This window comes from Narcine bancroftii, chromosome 2 (genome assembly GCF_036971445.1).
Source record: "Narcine bancroftii isolate sNarBan1 chromosome 2, sNarBan1.hap1, whole genome shotgun sequence".
NCBI lineage: Eukaryota > Metazoa > Chordata > Chondrichthyes > Torpediniformes > Narcinidae > Narcine > Narcine bancroftii.
Genome location: NC_091470.1, coordinates 150,258,632 through 150,275,940, shown reverse-complemented (window position 1 = coordinate 150,275,940; position 17,309 = coordinate 150,258,632). Strand labels below are relative to the sequence as shown.

The following is a 17,309-nucleotide window of genomic DNA, read 5'->3' as shown; positions in this document are numbered from 1 at the left end:
ATTTCCCCCATTTTCTCTGACTTCTCACTCAGCCTACCCTCACTAATCTTTCACTTTTAATGTACCTATAGAAACCCTTTGGATTTATTTTTACTCTGTCTGCCAAAGCCTCTTCGTGCCTTTTTTTTGCCTTTCTAATTTCTTTCTTAAGATTCCTTCTACACTCCTTGTAGTCCTCCTTCAAACTCTCAGCTCCCTGCTATTTATACCTCTTGTACACCTCCCTATTCTCCTAACCAAATTTCCAATATTCCTCGAAAACCAAGCCTCCCTATGACTTCCAGCCTTTCCTTTGATCCTCACTGGGACATATCTACTCTGTACCCGCAAAATTTCTTTTTTGAATATCCTCCATTTTTCATTTACATCCTTACCTGAAAATATCCTGTCTCACTCAATACTCCCCAAATCCCTTCTTATTCCTTCGAAATTTGCTCTTCTCCAATCTAGAACCTCAATTTTAGGCCCCTCCTTGCTCTTCCCTAAAACTACGCGAAAACTAACAGAGTTATGATCACTAGACCCAATTTGTTCTCCAACATGTCACTTAAATAACTAAAATATAGGATACAAAATAATACTTTTTTGTTAATATCAATTAAGGGCTTATTTAAGAGATAAATTACCAATATATTACCAAAATGTGGTGATGTGGAAATGCTGATATATCATTGATATATAAAGAAATTTATTTCAGTTATGTACACTTTATTGCAGAAGGGGACTCCCAAACATGGGATACATAGGGCCAGACAGTGATGGGACATTAATTTAAATATTAACATTGATGAACAAAATTGATCAGATTTGTATCGAGATAGTATGACAAATAATATAAATGTTAGATACAGATTAGTTCAATATAATTTTTGTTTACATCAATTATATCTCACACTACTGAAGTTAAATAGATTGAAATCAGACTTATCGGACCAGTGTTTTAGATATGGCCAGGAGATGGGTACTTCTTTACATTCTACTTGGTCTTGACCTAAAGTGAGACCCTTTTGAATAAATTTGGTAATATTTTTTAGAATAGGTCACAGGAATTAAATTCCCATAAAACCCAATGTTTTTTTAACTAGGTAATATTGAAGGGATAATACCAAAATTGAAATTATCTATATATCAAAAAGCATTTGTAAAGATTGCCTTAGCAGTAACAAGAAAATGTACAACAGTAACATGGAAATCGGGCACATCTAGGTATGGAACGCAGAAATGCACAGCTGTGTTCCTCTAGAGAATATTACCTTTAATTTGAGAAATAATTATGATGTATTTTTGAAAATTTGGCACCCATATTGACAAATTGCAGAAATTAATTTATAGATGTTTTCCATCAACTGAACCTCGTTAACCTCCTTGGAAGTATTAAAAGATACAAATGGTCAGAGCTGTGTAGTGACGGGTGTCCTCTGGCAACCAGGTTTCTATTCTTATTTTTCTAACTTTTCCTTATCTTTCTTTATCAAAGTTTTCCTTATTTTTTCTTTTTTTTGGGTTTTTTTAAGGGAGGGGGTTGGAGTTTTATACTATCATGTAGAATAGATTTGATACTAATATTTGACTACTGTATTTGGCTAATGATTACATGTGTGAAAACATTTTTAAATAAAATTTTCAAAAAGAATATCTCATGCAGGAACAATGAGCTATTTATTTCAATGAAAAGCAACAACTGCAAATGTTAATAAATTCACTATTTTGAATTGGCTGGGTGTACATGAATGTTAAGTAAATGTAAATATTTTTGAATATTCCATCATGTCCTTGAAAGGTTTCCCAGAAAAGTTCCACTATGTGGCCAATTCAAAATATTGTTTCTAAACAGTTTCATGGCTGAAAGTTCATAAATCTTGACAGAAGCCAAGTAATCAGTACACTTCAAATGCACAAATACGTGAGCTAGCCCACTATTGAATTTTAAACTCCAAAGAAGATATTCCAAATGTGTAGCTTTCTTCAATTTAGATCTTGTGAGATTTTTCTCCAAGTACACGTTTTTCTCACCACAGAAATTCAATAATGGTATAAAACAATGAAGATGTCATGAGTGATAATTCTATAATGAATGATAATCCATAATGTTCATTGTTCTTTCACAAGTCAAACTATTTCAGCAAAATTATTTTCCTAGCATTTGTATAATCTATAATTTAAATGGGTAACTGTTAATAGGATGATAGAAAAATGTCACAATTTGGGTTTCAACACAATTTTTTCCTATTAATTGATCTTTTGCTTTGCAGTTACATCAAATACCAAGAGTACCTTAATTTTTAATGAAGAATGCATCTATCCTGCTTACCAACTCCCTCATGGAATTCATGCCATATGCAACACAGAAAAATGCAAATGCACATGTACAGATTGTATCTTGCATTTATGTCATTACCTAATCCTATTTCAGATTTATATAGTGCTTTCAGCCAAACAGCTCAAAGTTCATTTTTGCAAAACTACCATGTCTAAAAAAGAACAGAATGAACAGAGAAAATCTAATAAAAGCATCTAAAAATAATTAAAATGCAGATTATATAGTTTAACAAATATGAACAAACAAAATTGTGAAATTTGGAAAAAAAATTTAATCACACATGACTGCTACCAAATATATAACTTTCCAAGCCTCCACTTTTAGAATGTTGTAGAATGTTTAAATGTGCCACCTGCAAAAATAACTACAAGTTCCTTGTGCTACCTCCAACATTTTGTGTAAATGCCACTCTTCTTCCAGCAACCCTTTAACAATTTTCATACACACCTTATGATTTGTTTCTTTCAAACTCCAAACATTGCATCCTCATTCCAGCATACTTGCCGCAAATGCTTTTGATCCAGGTATCAATACACAGGGAATACTTAGTGTATAACTTTGTGTCAAATTGTTTTATTTTTGTATCAACACTTGTTACTCCCTTGCTCCTGAGAGGTTAATGCCACATTAAGCACCCTTAAAACAGATTTGATTTTTCTTACCTTCATTGTCAATCCATTTCAGTGTAATTGGTTGATTCTGCTGTAAATTGCACATATCTCTCACTTCAGAACACATTCCATCGTAAGTAATTGCTGCATCAAGGTTTGTGATAAGTATATCCCTGTTGAGAACAGAAAGGCAGAGGAATCAAGTAATTTTAAATGCAGTAATATTCTTTAACCTTGATTTCTTTATTATTTTGACAGATATTTCTTGTGTATTGTAACAAAACATTCAAGAAATAATGTTAATTTTTAGTGCATTTAATCTTCTAAATTATTTAATTTTTATGGATGTACACCATGGTTTGAATTTACAATGTACAATTATCTTACAAAAAGTATTGTTTGTACATTTGTAGTTTCTTGAATTACTAGTTCCACCACTACACCAGATTCTGATGGTTTAGGGAGGAAATCCTTCAATGCTACAACTAGCATTGAGATGACAATTTTAGGCCGGGAGTCACGTGATGGAGTAGTGGCCGGTAGGGGAACTCCAGCCCTCTCCAGAAAAGTTGAAAAAAGATAGAGAAAAAACAAAGGCACAAACTTAAAAACCAAAACAAGGTGAAAGTAAAAGTGTGAAGAAAATGGCAGCGAAGAAAGAAAAGCCAAAAACAACGGGAAGAAAAGAAGAAGGAAAGACGTCGAAAGAAGAAGGTGAAGCCCTTACCTGTCCGAAGAGGCCCGCCGCGGAGAGAGAGGCCCGCTCCCACAGGTCAGTGGAGGTCCCGGGCTCGGGACTACAAAAGTGGCTCTCAGAGCCGAGTAAAAGTGCGCAACCGCGCATGAAAAAAACACACTGACGGGAGGGGGGAACAGCTGCGGAGTCGATCTCCACAGCTGAGAGAGACACCTACAGCACAGCAGCAGGTGCAGAACACAGACAATAACGAGAACAAGAAAGAAGAGGGTAAAAAGAAAACAAGGAAACAACAGATGGTCAATCCAGAGGAAGAAGAAGAAGAACAGAAAGAAATGGAAGAAGAAGAGAAAGGCAAGACAATGGATGTATCTTTTTTTAAAGAATATATGGAATCAGTGAAAGAATGGCAATTACAAGAATTTGATGAGATAAAAAGAAGAATTAAGAATGCAGAAGAAAGAATGAATAAAATGGAAGTGGCCATATCAGAATTGGCAAAAAGAGTGGAAAATATGGAAAAACGAGAAACATTTGTAGATATGGAAGTAAAAGACGTAAAAAAGAAATTAGAAGAATCTAATAAAAAAGCAAAAGAAGCACAGGAGCTGTTAGCTCAGAAGATAGATATGATAGAAAACTATAATAGAAGAAATAATATAAAGATAGTGGGCCTTAAGGAAGATGAAGAAGGCAAGAATATGAGAGAATTTATAAAAGATTGGATCCCCAGGGTCCTGGGAAGACCAGAATTACAGGAAGAAATGGAAATAGAGAGGGCACATAGAACTTTAGCCCCGAAACCACAACCGCAGCAAAAACCAAGATCCATTTTAGTAAAATTCTTAAGATATACAACAAGAGAAAATATATTGGAGAAAGCAATGAAGAAAGTAAGAGAGGACAAAAAGCCACTGGAGTACAAAGGTCAAAAAATTTTTTTCTATCCAGACATAAGTTTTGAACTCCTGAAGAAGAGGAAGGAGTTCAATACAGCGAAAACGATCTTATGGAAAAAAGGATATAAGTTTATGTTAAGGTACCCAGCGGTACTTAAAATAATTATTCCAGGGCAACAAAACAGACTATTCTCGGATCCAGAGGAAGCAAGGAAATTTGCAGAACAACTACAAAACAAGCAGAGAGATGAAGACATGTAATAAGAGTAAAAATGACCACGATCTATATGTATGTGTGTAAATGGGTATATGTATGTATATATATAGCGTGCATACCGCTGCAACCATGTCTGCCTGTCCCGCATCGGACTTGACAGTCACAAATGAGCCTGCAGCTGACGTGGACTTTTACCCCATCCATAAATCTTCGTCCGCGAAGCCAAGCCAAAGAAAAGAAAGACATGAATGTATTCGTATTTAGAGGAAAATATATAGAGTATAGACAAGAATTAATAAGGGAGGGAAATGGAATAGAGGGAATAAGGAGGGAATTAAAAGAGTGACCTTTGTTACATATGAAAATTGAAATCTTTTCTGGGGGGGCAGGGTGGGGAGGAGTTACGGTCACTGCAAAATCAGCTGACGTTTGCGAGTGAATTCGCAAATCCAAATGGAGAGGGGAGATGTGGTTGTCCGACAAGGGATAAAGGACAACTCAGGAGGGGGAGGGGAGATTGAGGTTAAAGAAGTTTTAAATAGGAGAATAGGGAAAATGTTTGATGTTTTAGAAATGTTGTCTTATAAAGTGTTCAAAACAAGAAAGCAGAAATGGATAAGAAGGAAAGGTAATGATGGAGAAACGGAAAGGGAAGATAAACAAAGTATAAAATGGCTACGCTGAACTATGACTTTAAATATTAATGGAATACATAACCAAATTAAAAGGAAGAAACTGCTAAATTTACTGAAAAAAGAAAAAAATGATATAGCATTTGTGCAAGAAACACATTTAACTTAATTGGAGCACAAGAAATTAAAGAATGATTGGGTAGGACATGTAACAGCAGCGTCGTATAATTCAAAAGCAAGAGGAGTAGCTATATTAATTAGTAAAGATGTGCCAATTAAAATAGAAGAGGAAATAATAGATCCAGCAGGGAGATATGTAATGATAAAATGTCAGATATATTCGGAGTTTTGGAATCTACTCAATGTAGATTCACCTAACGAAGAAGATCAAAAGTTTATGCAAGATTTTTTTTGAAGATAGCAGATACGCAAGGGAACATATTAATAGGAGGGGATTTCAACCTGAATTTGGATTCAAATATGGACAAAACTGGGAAAAAAATTAACAGAAAGAACAAAGTAACCAAATTTATAATTAAATCAATGGAAGAAATGCAACTTTTGGATATATGGAGGAAACAACACCCAAAGGAAAAGGAATATTCATATTACTCGGCTAGACATAAAACATACTCAAGAATAGACCTATTTTTGTTATCAGCTCGTATGCAAGATAGAGTAAGAAAAACAGAATATAAAGCTAGAATATTATCGGACCATTCACCCTTAATATTGACAATGAAGTTAGAGGACATCCCTCCAAGAATGTATAGATGGAGATTAAACTCCATGTTACTCAAAAGGCAGAATTTTAGAGAATTCATTGAAAGACAAATTAAAATGTATTTTGAAATAAACACGGAATCAGTGAAAGTTTATACTATGGGATGCAATGAAAGCGTTCATTAGAGGGCAAATAATAAGTTATGTAACCAAGATGAAGAAGGACTATAAACAGGAAACAGAGCAGTTGGAAAGGGAAATAGTAAATATAGAAAAAGAATTAGCAATGAAGGAAGATACAACTAAAAGAAGAGAACTGGCAGATAAAAAAATAAAATATGAAACACTACAAACATATAAGGTGGAGAAGAATATAATGAAGACAAAACAGAAATATTATGAACTAGGGGAAAAAACGCACAAAATTCTAGCATGGCAGCTTAAGACAGAACAAGCTAAGAAAATGGTATTGGCATCAAGGAAAAAAGACAAACAAATCACATATAATCCAAAGGAGATCAAGGAAAACTTTAGAGAATTCTATGAACAATTATATCAAACTGAAAACGAAGGGAAAGAAGGGAAAATAGATGAATTTCTAACTAAAATCGAACTACCAAAACTACAAATAGAGGAACAAAATAAATTAACAGAACCATTTGGAATAGTAGAAATACAAGAGATAATAAAAAAAATTACCAAATAATAAGACACCAGGAGAGGATGGATTCCCAATAGAATTCTATAAAACATTTAAAGATTTATTAATTCCTCCCCTCCTGGAAGTAATCAACCAGATTGATAAAACACAAAGCTGACCAGATTCATGTAAAACAGCAATAATTACAGTAATACTAAAGCAAGGGAAAGATCCACTCGCACCAGCGTCATATAGACCAATATCTTTACTTAACACAGATTATAAGATAATAGCTAAACTATTAGCAAACAGATTAGCAGAGTATGTACCGAAAATGGTAAATCTAGACCAAACTGGATTTATTAAAAAAAGACGCACAACAGACAATATTTGTAAATTTATTAACTTAATTCATGCAGTAGAAGGGAGTAAAGCGCCAACAGTAGCATTTGCTTTAGACGTAGAGAAGGCCTTTGACAGAGTAGAATGGAATTATTTATTCAAAGTATTGCAAAAATTCAGTTTACCAGAGAAGTATATTAATTGGATTAAAACATTATATAAGGGACCATTGGCGAAAGTGACAGTAAATGGATATGTATCAAAGCAATTTAACTTAAGCAGGTCAACACGGCAAGGATGCCCACTATCACCTTTATTCTTCGCGTTAGCTATAGAACCACTAGCAGAATTGATAAGAAGAGAAAATAATATAAAAGGGATAAAAATAAAAGACAAGGAATATAAAATCAGTTTATTTGCGGATGATGTTATAGTATACTTAACAGAATCAGAACTATCAATAAAAGAATTATATAAGATATTGAAGGAATATGGAGAAGTGTCGGGTTACAAGATTAACGTAAATAAAAGTGAAGCAATGCCTATGAATAATGCGGTTTTCTCAAAATTTAAGAAGGAATCACCATTCAGATGGCAAATGCAAGCAATAAGATACCTAGGTATACAAATAAATAAAAATCTTGGCCAACTATATAAACTCAATTATTATCCACTAATGAAAAAATTACAGGATGATTTAGAGCATTGGAAAGATTTACCACTAACACTAATAGGAAGGATAAACTGTATTAAAATGAACATTTTTCCAAGGATATTATACCTATTTCAGGCATTGCCAATACACCTGACAGAGAAATTCTTCAAGGAGTTAAAGAAAATAATAAGGAAATTTTTATGGAAAGGGGGGAAGCCGAGGATAGCACTAGATAAATTAACAGAATGGTATAAACAAGGAGGCTTACAACTGTCAAACTTTAAAAATTATTATAGAGCCGCACAATTAAGATACCTATCAGATTTTTATCAAACAAGGGAAAAGCCAGATTGGACTAGATTAGAATTCGATAAAATAGGGGAAAAGATACCTGAACACATATTATATAAATGGGATGAAAAATTGGTACAACATAGAAGTTCTCCAGTATTACATCATCTACTCAATATTTGGAATAAGGTTCATGTAGAAAGAAATAAAACAAATTATCAATTACCAAAACTAATATTGACGCAAAATAAGTTACTCCCTTTTACAATAGATAACCTTTCCTTTAGAGAATGGGAGAAAAAAGGGAATCAAAAGAATAGAATTTTTTTTTCAGAAAATAGATTATTATCCTTTGAACAAATGAAAGATAAATACAATATAACTCAAGATACAGTGCTGGCATATTACCAATTGAGATCCTACTTGAAGGACAAATTAGGAAGCAGTCTGAGTTTACCAGAGGGAAGTAACTTTGAATATGTGATTACAGATACAATGATAATCAAAAGATTTATAACAAATATGTATATTAAACTGCAAGAAAAGGAGAATGAGGAAACAAATGGTAAAACTAAATAAAAATGGGAACAAGATTTAAATATAAAGATAAAAAAGGAAACATGGGAGAAGTTATGTTCTGGAACGATGAGAAATACAATAAATACGAGGTTACGTATGATACAATATAACTGGATACACAGGCTATACATTACACCTCAAAAGTTAAATAAATGGGACCCAACAGTATCTGATAGATGTTTTCGATGTAAAAAAGAAATGGGAACAACAATTCATGCAATCTGGACATGTGAGAAAGTAGAAAAATTTTGGGAAGATCTAAACCAAATATTAAATAAAATTACAGAAAACAATATATCAAAGAATCCAGAGATCTTCCTCCTAAGTAACATAAAAAACAAAGAATTTGGACTTGATTTGGAGGATGCACAAAAAAGATTTGTTAAGATAGCTCGAGCCGTAGCAAAAAAATGTATTATGTCAACCTGGAAATCGGAAGTTAATTTGAAAATACAACAATGGTATATAGAAATGAATAAATGTATTCCATTAGAAAAAAATAACATATAGTTTCAGAAATAATATTGAAATATTTGAACAAATGTGGGAGCCGTACATGAAACACAATAGAGAAAACCTACCGGGGACATTCACTACCTAAATTAACGAAAGGAGAAGAAAATGAAAAGAATTGACTCAGTGGAATTTCTTGTTTATTTTTATTGAATGACATTGTTTGACTGGTTTAATGTATCCTAGATTTTGTACTTTAAATGGACGGGAGGGGGGAGGTAGGGAGGGTGGGATGGGAGGAGGGAGGGGGGGAGAAAATGGCACTGTATATATTTGAAAAGGAAAAAAGTATGTATCATGGTTAATGTGGTTTATGGTGTGAAAAATAAAAAATTAATAAACTGTGAGATGACAATTTTGAACTTGTAAAAATTCTTTTTTGTAGGAAGGATACATTTTTATTATTTGTATCCAGTCACATCCATGTATAATAAATATTACACAAGAGCCTAACAATAACCTGCTCACACTAAATGAAATAACATCCATTGTGCTCACTCACAGACCAGCAACAGTCACAGCCAAGCTGAAAGAAGACATCCTCTATCTACAGAATTTAATTACAGAGCAATTACTCATCACATTAGAGGGAAGAAATCAAGAGCAGTGACAATGTCTCATAACAGATGCCATGATTTAAACTTTAAAAAAAAACTCAAATTGGCTATTGCTCTACAAAATGATCAAGGGAAAATGAGCTTTAAAGGTCAATGGAGTGAAAGGAGAGAGACATCTGAAGAGACATCAATGCAGAATGATAGAGATGGAGAAACTGAGAGAATGGAAATAGAGGTGGCAAGGTCGGAGGAAGTACAAACACTGCATAATCTGAATAGCTGCAGCTGAGTTGGGCAGAACCTTGCCCAAAGTGAACCCACCCAAGGCAGTAGGACCAATCAACATACCTGATCTGGAACTGAAGGACCAATTGCAGAGCAACTGGCAGATGTCTTCACAGACATCTTCAACATCTCACTGCAGCAGTCCATCGTTTAGGGTTCAAGACAGCTACCATCACCCTGGTACCCAAGAGGGGGCAACAATCATCGGCCTCAATGATGACCGCCCTATGTCACTGACTTCCATCATTATGAAATACTTCGAGCTGATGGTGATGGAATGCATCAAAGCACACCTTCTAGAGACGCTGAACCCATTTCAATTCACCAAAAAGAAACAGTATCCTTGTCCTTTCACTCAGTTCTGACCCACCTGGAGAAAGACACGTGCTGTTCACTGACTTCAGCTCAGCATTTGATATGATAATTCCCCAAAAGCTGACGGAGAAGTTGTCCTTGCTAGGACTTAACATCTCTCTCTGTACCTGGTTCCTGGACATCCTAACAAAAATATAACAAAATGTCTGGGTCCGTAGCAGAATGTTGAACACATTATGCTGAGTACTGGCGCACCTCAGGGCTGTGTGCTTGGCCCATTCTGGTTCATGCTACTGACCCACGACTGCATTACCAGATCCAGCTCTAACGGTGTCATCAAGTTTGCAGATGACACAACAGTCGTTGGCCTCATCAGTATCAACGATGAGTCACACTACAGAGCAGAGGTGGAAAATCTCGTGAAATGGTGTGAGAGGAACAACCCGAGTCTAATGTGGACAAGACGAAGGAGATGATCTTGGGTTCAAGACAGGAAGGACTGGAACCACCACCCTCTACTACTCATCATCTCTGTTACTGTGAGAGTGGAGAGCACCAAGTTCCTTTGAGTTCACTTAACTAGTGACCCATCGTGGACACTCAAGATCTCTTCACTTGTCAGGAAGGTGAAACTGTACTTCCTGAGAAGACTGAAGCAGGAAAGGCTACTGGCCACCATTACGTCAACCTTCTATAGGAGCTCTATCGAGAGTGTTCTGGCTGGCTGCATCACAGTGTGGTCTGGCTGGCTGCAGAGAAATGGATTGGAGGTCAATCCACAGGACTACGAGAGTGGCAGAGAGGATTACTGGTCTCTTCCCCCCACCCTGTCGTCATGATCTACTGGGATTGTTGTCTGAAGTGGATGTGCAAAATCATTGAGGACCCCCTTCCACTCTTCACACAGTATCTTTCAGCTGCTTTCATCAGGAAAGAAATACAGATCAGAGCCAGCACCACAGGCTGCGAAACAGCTTCTTCCCGCAAGCAGCGAGAATGCTGAACACTCAAAGGAACTCCTCAAACTAACCAGCTGAGACTCTCATATTCATGAAACTGTGGCGGCTCACCACAAGTCAGGCGAATTGGCCCCACTTGTAAGCCACATGGCGGGACAGCCGGCCAAAATGGCGCCGTTGGGGGGTTTCCCTTCCTTCCAGCTCGGGGTTCAGAAACCCGCGCTTGGGGACCACGTGACGCCCGGGTGACGTCAGTGCCCTCCAGTGTGGTTCTCAGCCAGGTCTGGGCTGGGAATATAAGTGCAGCCCAGCAGCCTGCAATAAACTAGTCTGCTCACTGAGCTCAACCCGTCTGGTTGCATGTGTTATTGCAGGAGCAGTGTAGCCGCCGCTACAAAACAATATTTATTTATTTGTATAGATAAAATACTTGTCCTGCATTTGCAATGACTGGTTGTGTGTCTGAATATTTTGCACTGAGGATTGGAGAACTCTGTTTCATTGGGTTATACTTGTACAATCAGATGACAATAAACTCAAATTTAATAAACAGGAAACTCAAACAACGCGTGGGGGGGGGAGGAGAGAGAAGAAAAGGAAACAATAAATAAATAAATAAACAAGAAGCATGGACTAGAATTTCAGATAAATAATACTAGGAAGATGGACCCTGTGGGGGAGCACTGAGAGTTTGTTGGACATGGCCTGCTGAACTAGTGCATGCGCTCTCTTTTCACTGTGCCATTTGTGTGGAAGTCAGCAAGGTTGTCAGTGCAAGGAAGGTGCATTGAGGGCCTGACTTACGTGGAGATGAGTCAGGTTGTCAGCGTGAGGAAGGAACTCACGTAAATATTCTCTGAAGCAACAGTCCCTTGGTGAAGATGGGAGCAAACATTCAGCTAGCAGAGTGTCTCAGTCATTCCCCGGCCGCAGAGGGGGTTTGAATAAAGTTTTGATAAAGTTGCGTGGGAATAAAATGGCAGCACCCAGGATGAAGAGCTGGCTGATGCCACTAGCAGCTGGGGTGACTCTCCCAAAGTGCCTCCCTATGCCTGCCTCGTAAGAATCTTTATCTTTATTTGTATTAGGTATATTAGTCAATTTTATCTGTAAACTTGGGGGAGGGGGTTAATTATAATGGTGGCACGGTTAGTGGACCGATTAGTGAAACACTGTTCTAGTGCCAAAGACTGGTCTCCGAATTTACATTTTGTAAGTTATGGGAAGTACCAGATTAAAGTTAACTTTACGTAAATAAAGACAACAAATCTGATTGTTTTTTTTTTAGTCACTACATTTTGCTTTTTTTAAAAAAAAATGGTATATTCTTAACACAAGTGGATTAGTCAGGCATTGGAAGAGTGAGTCTCCGTTAACGTAAATTCGCCTACCTGACATCCATGATCCTTGTAGATGCTAGATGATAGGGATTCAACTGTAGTTACTGAACAATCATTAAAAAATTGAAACATTGATGAATGCATACCAGCAGCATGGAGGGAAAGACTTTCTCACAAATTATTTTGTAGTGTGAAATTAACCCGGAATTCTGACATGGTTAATGAAACAAAAAGTAAATTCTGAAGATGCTGTCAGTAATTTGGCCGTCCCCCACAGGATGAGCTGCTGGGCAGTCGTCATCATGAGAGGGCCATAGACTCACACAGCACAGTAACAAATCTTTTCAGTCCACCTCATTGATGCTGGCAGTGGCACTACCTTAATCCCATTTGCCTACCTGTTTCCCTACCCCTCCATGCCTTTCCTATCCAATTTCCTGTGCAAATCCCCTTTAAATTGTATCTGCCTGTAGCAGCACCTCTGATAACAATCACCCTCTATATCAGGGGTGTCAAACTCAAATTCACAGAGGGCCAAAATTAAACACTTGACTAAGTCGTGGGCCAAACTAAATATTAATTGAAAATTTTCAACAACATCTGCATGTTTTCTCTTCTTTCAACATATGTAATGTGAAACTTTTTCTTATTAAAATAAATGATTAATAATAGTTTTGGTTAAACTCTTTCCAGAAGAAGCATTAACAATTGAGAAATAAAATATTCAATAAATAATATTTCTCTATGGCCTTTAAGCTCCTTTTAAATGTTTTTTTTTCACAAGCCAACAAGTCAAAAAAATAACAACTTGCTTCAATGAAAATCCAATCTTTCAACTATGAACAGTCTAAAGTTAACCAAAGAAAATATTAATCCACGCTTAGCTTGCTACACTGTGATTTACTCTGATGCATCTGGGTCTAAACCAGATACTTGGCATCTCTTAGATGCAAGTTCATCAAACTCTGGGGTCAGAGTTTGCCTCCCACCTGTCTTGAAAGGTCCTGTTTTCTGTCTTTGGTTTGGCCATTTTTCGTGAGGGGTTTATTACATGTGAGTTGGGCGACAGGTCGCAGATGGTAATGAAAGTAAACAGAGGAGGTGGGGTCGATTAGCGGGTTGACGGGCCGGCGCCAATGCATTTGCAAAGTATTCTGGGATTGTAGTATTAGCTGTGCATGCGCTATACTGGCGAGGCGGCCAGCGGGCCAGCTCTAATACATATTTGATATGATCTTGCGGGCCAAATATAATGGTATCACGGGCCAAATTTGGCCCGCGGGCCTGAGTTTGACATGTGTGCTCTATATGGAGACACTTCTCAAATCTCTAAATTTCTTCCCAGACAGTTTAAACCTGTGCCCTCTCTATTATTCAAAAGGCATCAGTTAAGTGGAGGGCATAATATGAGCTCACCGTAAAATATACTCTAAAGGTACATGGTCCACAAGTTTTTTTTTAAATGGCACAGTCAAATTAATTGTATTTCTCTAGAGGGAATAAGTGTTTGTAGGAAGATTACAATTTCCTCACAAATAAAGTGGAATAAAATTTTAATTGTTTTATGATTCATCTTCATGCAAGCACTCTGCATAATGTTTTAAATATCCAGTGAAAACTCTGCCTTTCCTTTTTGCCTGTGTGTTAATTTACTATGCTCAACCAATGCGATGCTATCACAGGTGGTCAACACCAGCAGCCCCTTGAAACCATACACTAACCAGGAAAAAGGAATACCCATTGAGCTCACTAGATTTTTGTTTACAAAATTCCCCAGGGGTGACTATCAAGTGCAATATTCTTGTTACAAACTCTAAAGTTTTAGCCATTTATTCTCAACCCATTTATAACCAAATCCTAAAAGTAAGACAACCACTCATAATCTGCCATGAGAGATTATGGAATGGTGGGGATAATTTAGTAGATTTCAGTAATATCTGATTGTTATCGTGCTGTATTGAAATCTTAACACGTTCCTTATATAGCTTTATTTCTTTTAATTAGCTCTCATAGCCCATTTCCAAATCTGACCCCACTCCCCTTTTCTCCATTCTTCCTCAAATGCATCGTATTCTCCTTTATCTTAAAGCAAAACTAATCCAACTCTGCTTGATCCAAGTACAACTTTTGGCTCAGCATTATGCAATGATATTGACTTAGAGAGAGAATTTTTTTTCCAATAAAATATAGATGAAATAATGAGTGTAAAATTTAAAACAGAAAAGTGAGACAGTTCTCATCTCAATAGGAACTTAAATCTGCTGGTAAACATATCCAAGGTATTCCATCAATTGGAATTCAAAATTTGAACTATTATGGGAATTAAATTCATTCCAGGATTTGCCGCCTCATTTTATTTTAAAACAAATGTTGCCTTTTTTGCATTGATTACAAGTTCCAAATAAAACACATTCTACAGAACTGGTTCCCCCATAAACACAAATGGAAAGCTTCTAATTGTGAGGACATTCTTTCTATCAAGATTCATTCAAAATGCTTGATAACATTTCTCCCAAACAATTGGCAGTTGTAACCCAATTAAAACTGACAACTTCATGACAGCACAGAGGGTCAGTTTTATTATTCTGAACACAACCTTCCAGTTCCACTTCATTCTTTTAAATGAAGTCAAAGCATTATGGGAGAAAAATGCCAATCCTAAGAAATACATTCCAGGTTACTTAGCAATAATGTAATTGCTTAGCAACTACAGGGTAACAGGACTTGCTATCAGGCAGAACTACAACACAATTTTTGAGTTATTTACAGAGCAGTTACACATTTCATACTACTTCACATTTTTCTGCATGCATACCTCTATCATCAACTACAACTCTGTCCAACACGACAGCTCCAAAGAAACTCATCCACAAATTCAGGGATCTTGGTCACAGCACTGCTGCCAACTCCCTCCCCCCATGTCTGCAATGGGATCGACAACTGTCTGCCAGACTGCAAGCAGTGAGGATTGGAGAAAGCATCTATTCCACCATCACCTCCAACGCCAGAACCCTGCAAGGATGGTCTCAGGCTCCTACTATACTCCGTGCATACCCATGACATCATAGCCAAATAACATTTTAACGATCTCTAAACTTACAGATGACATAATTGTAAGAAGAATCTCAAACAACAATGAGATGGAATGCAAAAGGCGACAAATGGTCCAGTGAAATGATCTTCCTCAATGCTCAATGTCAGCAAAACTAAGGAGCTAGTCATTGACTTCAGGAGAGGAGTGGGGTTCATTGCCCTGTCTACATAAATGACACTAAGGTGGAGAAAGGAGACAACTTCAAGTTCCTGGGAGTAGACATCTGCAACCACTGTGTAAACATGATAGCCAGGTTGGTGACTAATGCCTCTTGTCAAGAGCCCAATAAAATTTAGCATATCCCCAGGATTCCAGAATAATTTCTATAGATGCACCATCAAGAGTATCCTCTTGGAAAGCATCACCGTGTGGTACAGAATCTGCTGAGAATTGAGAATGCAGCTCGGGCTATCAGACAAACATCCCTTATATTAACTTTTCTCTCTATCCCTTCTGAAATCTCATTTATGAGATCATAAATATTTACTATTACCCTAGTGAAAAATGACTTTTAAATACTCCAGACAGTCCTTTTGTAGTGTTGGAGCAGTCTATGATTCATCCAATAAGGGTCGATTTAACAGACTGATGGAAATAAGAAAGAAACTGTCTTTCAACCTGGAGGTACAATGATGGCTGAAATATCTGCAGTCACCTTAAATGCACCATGAAACAAGCACATAGAATATTACAGCACAGAAAACAGACCCTTTGGTCCTTCTAATCTGTGTCAAACTATTATTCCACTTAGTCCCACTGACCTGCATCCATTCCATCTCTCTCTCCATACTTCCCCCCCCCCCCCATCCATGTACCTGTCCACATTTGTTCTTACATTTTTACAGAAATTTACCAGTTTCGTTCTTCTCCATTGGAACAGTGAATGGTAATCATGTCAGTGAACTGACAAGAATTTCAGATATTTACAAACTATTTCTGCTTTAGGAAACACACCAAAAATATTACTGAAAAATCAAATATTTGTGATTTCCATAATTACCATTAAGCAACCTCTCCTCTCCCCAAATAAAGATGAGATAATTTACAAAATAAAAGGAAAATATTTGAGAATTCTTATTGGATTCTCAGCAGCGTAATGTCTTCACTGCTGCAGCATGCCAGAGATCCTTCAGAGTGGTTGCCAATTTGCAACCAATCAGAAAAGGATTAAACCAGTCAACTTTCTTAGAGATCACCAATGAATGCTGTCACTTCACAGTTAATTGCCAAGTGTCATTGAGTTAAAACATTTCCATTTTACAAACAGCTTACTTAATGAAAAAGCAGCTTTAAATAAGAAGCAATGATTGTGCACCTTTTATATTGATCTAAACCCAAAACATGTCAGTCACCAAAGCACAGGTCCTGCAAAAGCAGCCAAATATCAAGAGTCGAAAGAAAATATAATCAGAACAAATCCAAAGCAAAGGCAATATTAATATCTATGACCATGACTCTCCATGTGTCCAGATTTTTAAAAAGTTTTTTTTATTTTCATTTTCCACAGACTTTTTGGCACTGAACTGGCACAGTAAAAAAAAACACATGTTGGCCAGTCACATGGTATGCAGGTTTCTCTGAATCCCATATTCGGAGTTCCCTTGTTCTGTTTGTTAATACCGGGGTCTAATACTGTTCCT

At 36.7% G+C, this 17,309-nt stretch overlaps 1 protein-coding gene across 9 annotated transcripts in view; it reads right to left on the bottom strand.

Moving 5' to 3' along the window:
- prkcz (protein kinase C, zeta) overlaps nucleotides 1-17,309 on the bottom strand; it is a 279,023-nt gene that overhangs the window by 240,924 nt on the left and 20,790 nt on the right. For 8 of the 9 annotated variants that reach the window (XR_011351704.1, XR_011351707.1, XR_011351705.1 and 5 more), the window contains exon 2: nucleotides 2,983-3,104. Coding sequence is in view for 5 of the 9 variants with exons in the window: in XM_069918551.1 (XP_069774652.1) it covers nucleotides 2,983-3,104 (122 nt within the window). In the remaining 4 variants the exon portion in view is untranslated. Of the gene's footprint in view, nucleotides 1-2,982; nucleotides 3,105-6,798; nucleotides 6,838-17,309 lie in introns of those variants that run through there. The other variant, XM_069918553.1, reaches the window with a different exon arrangement.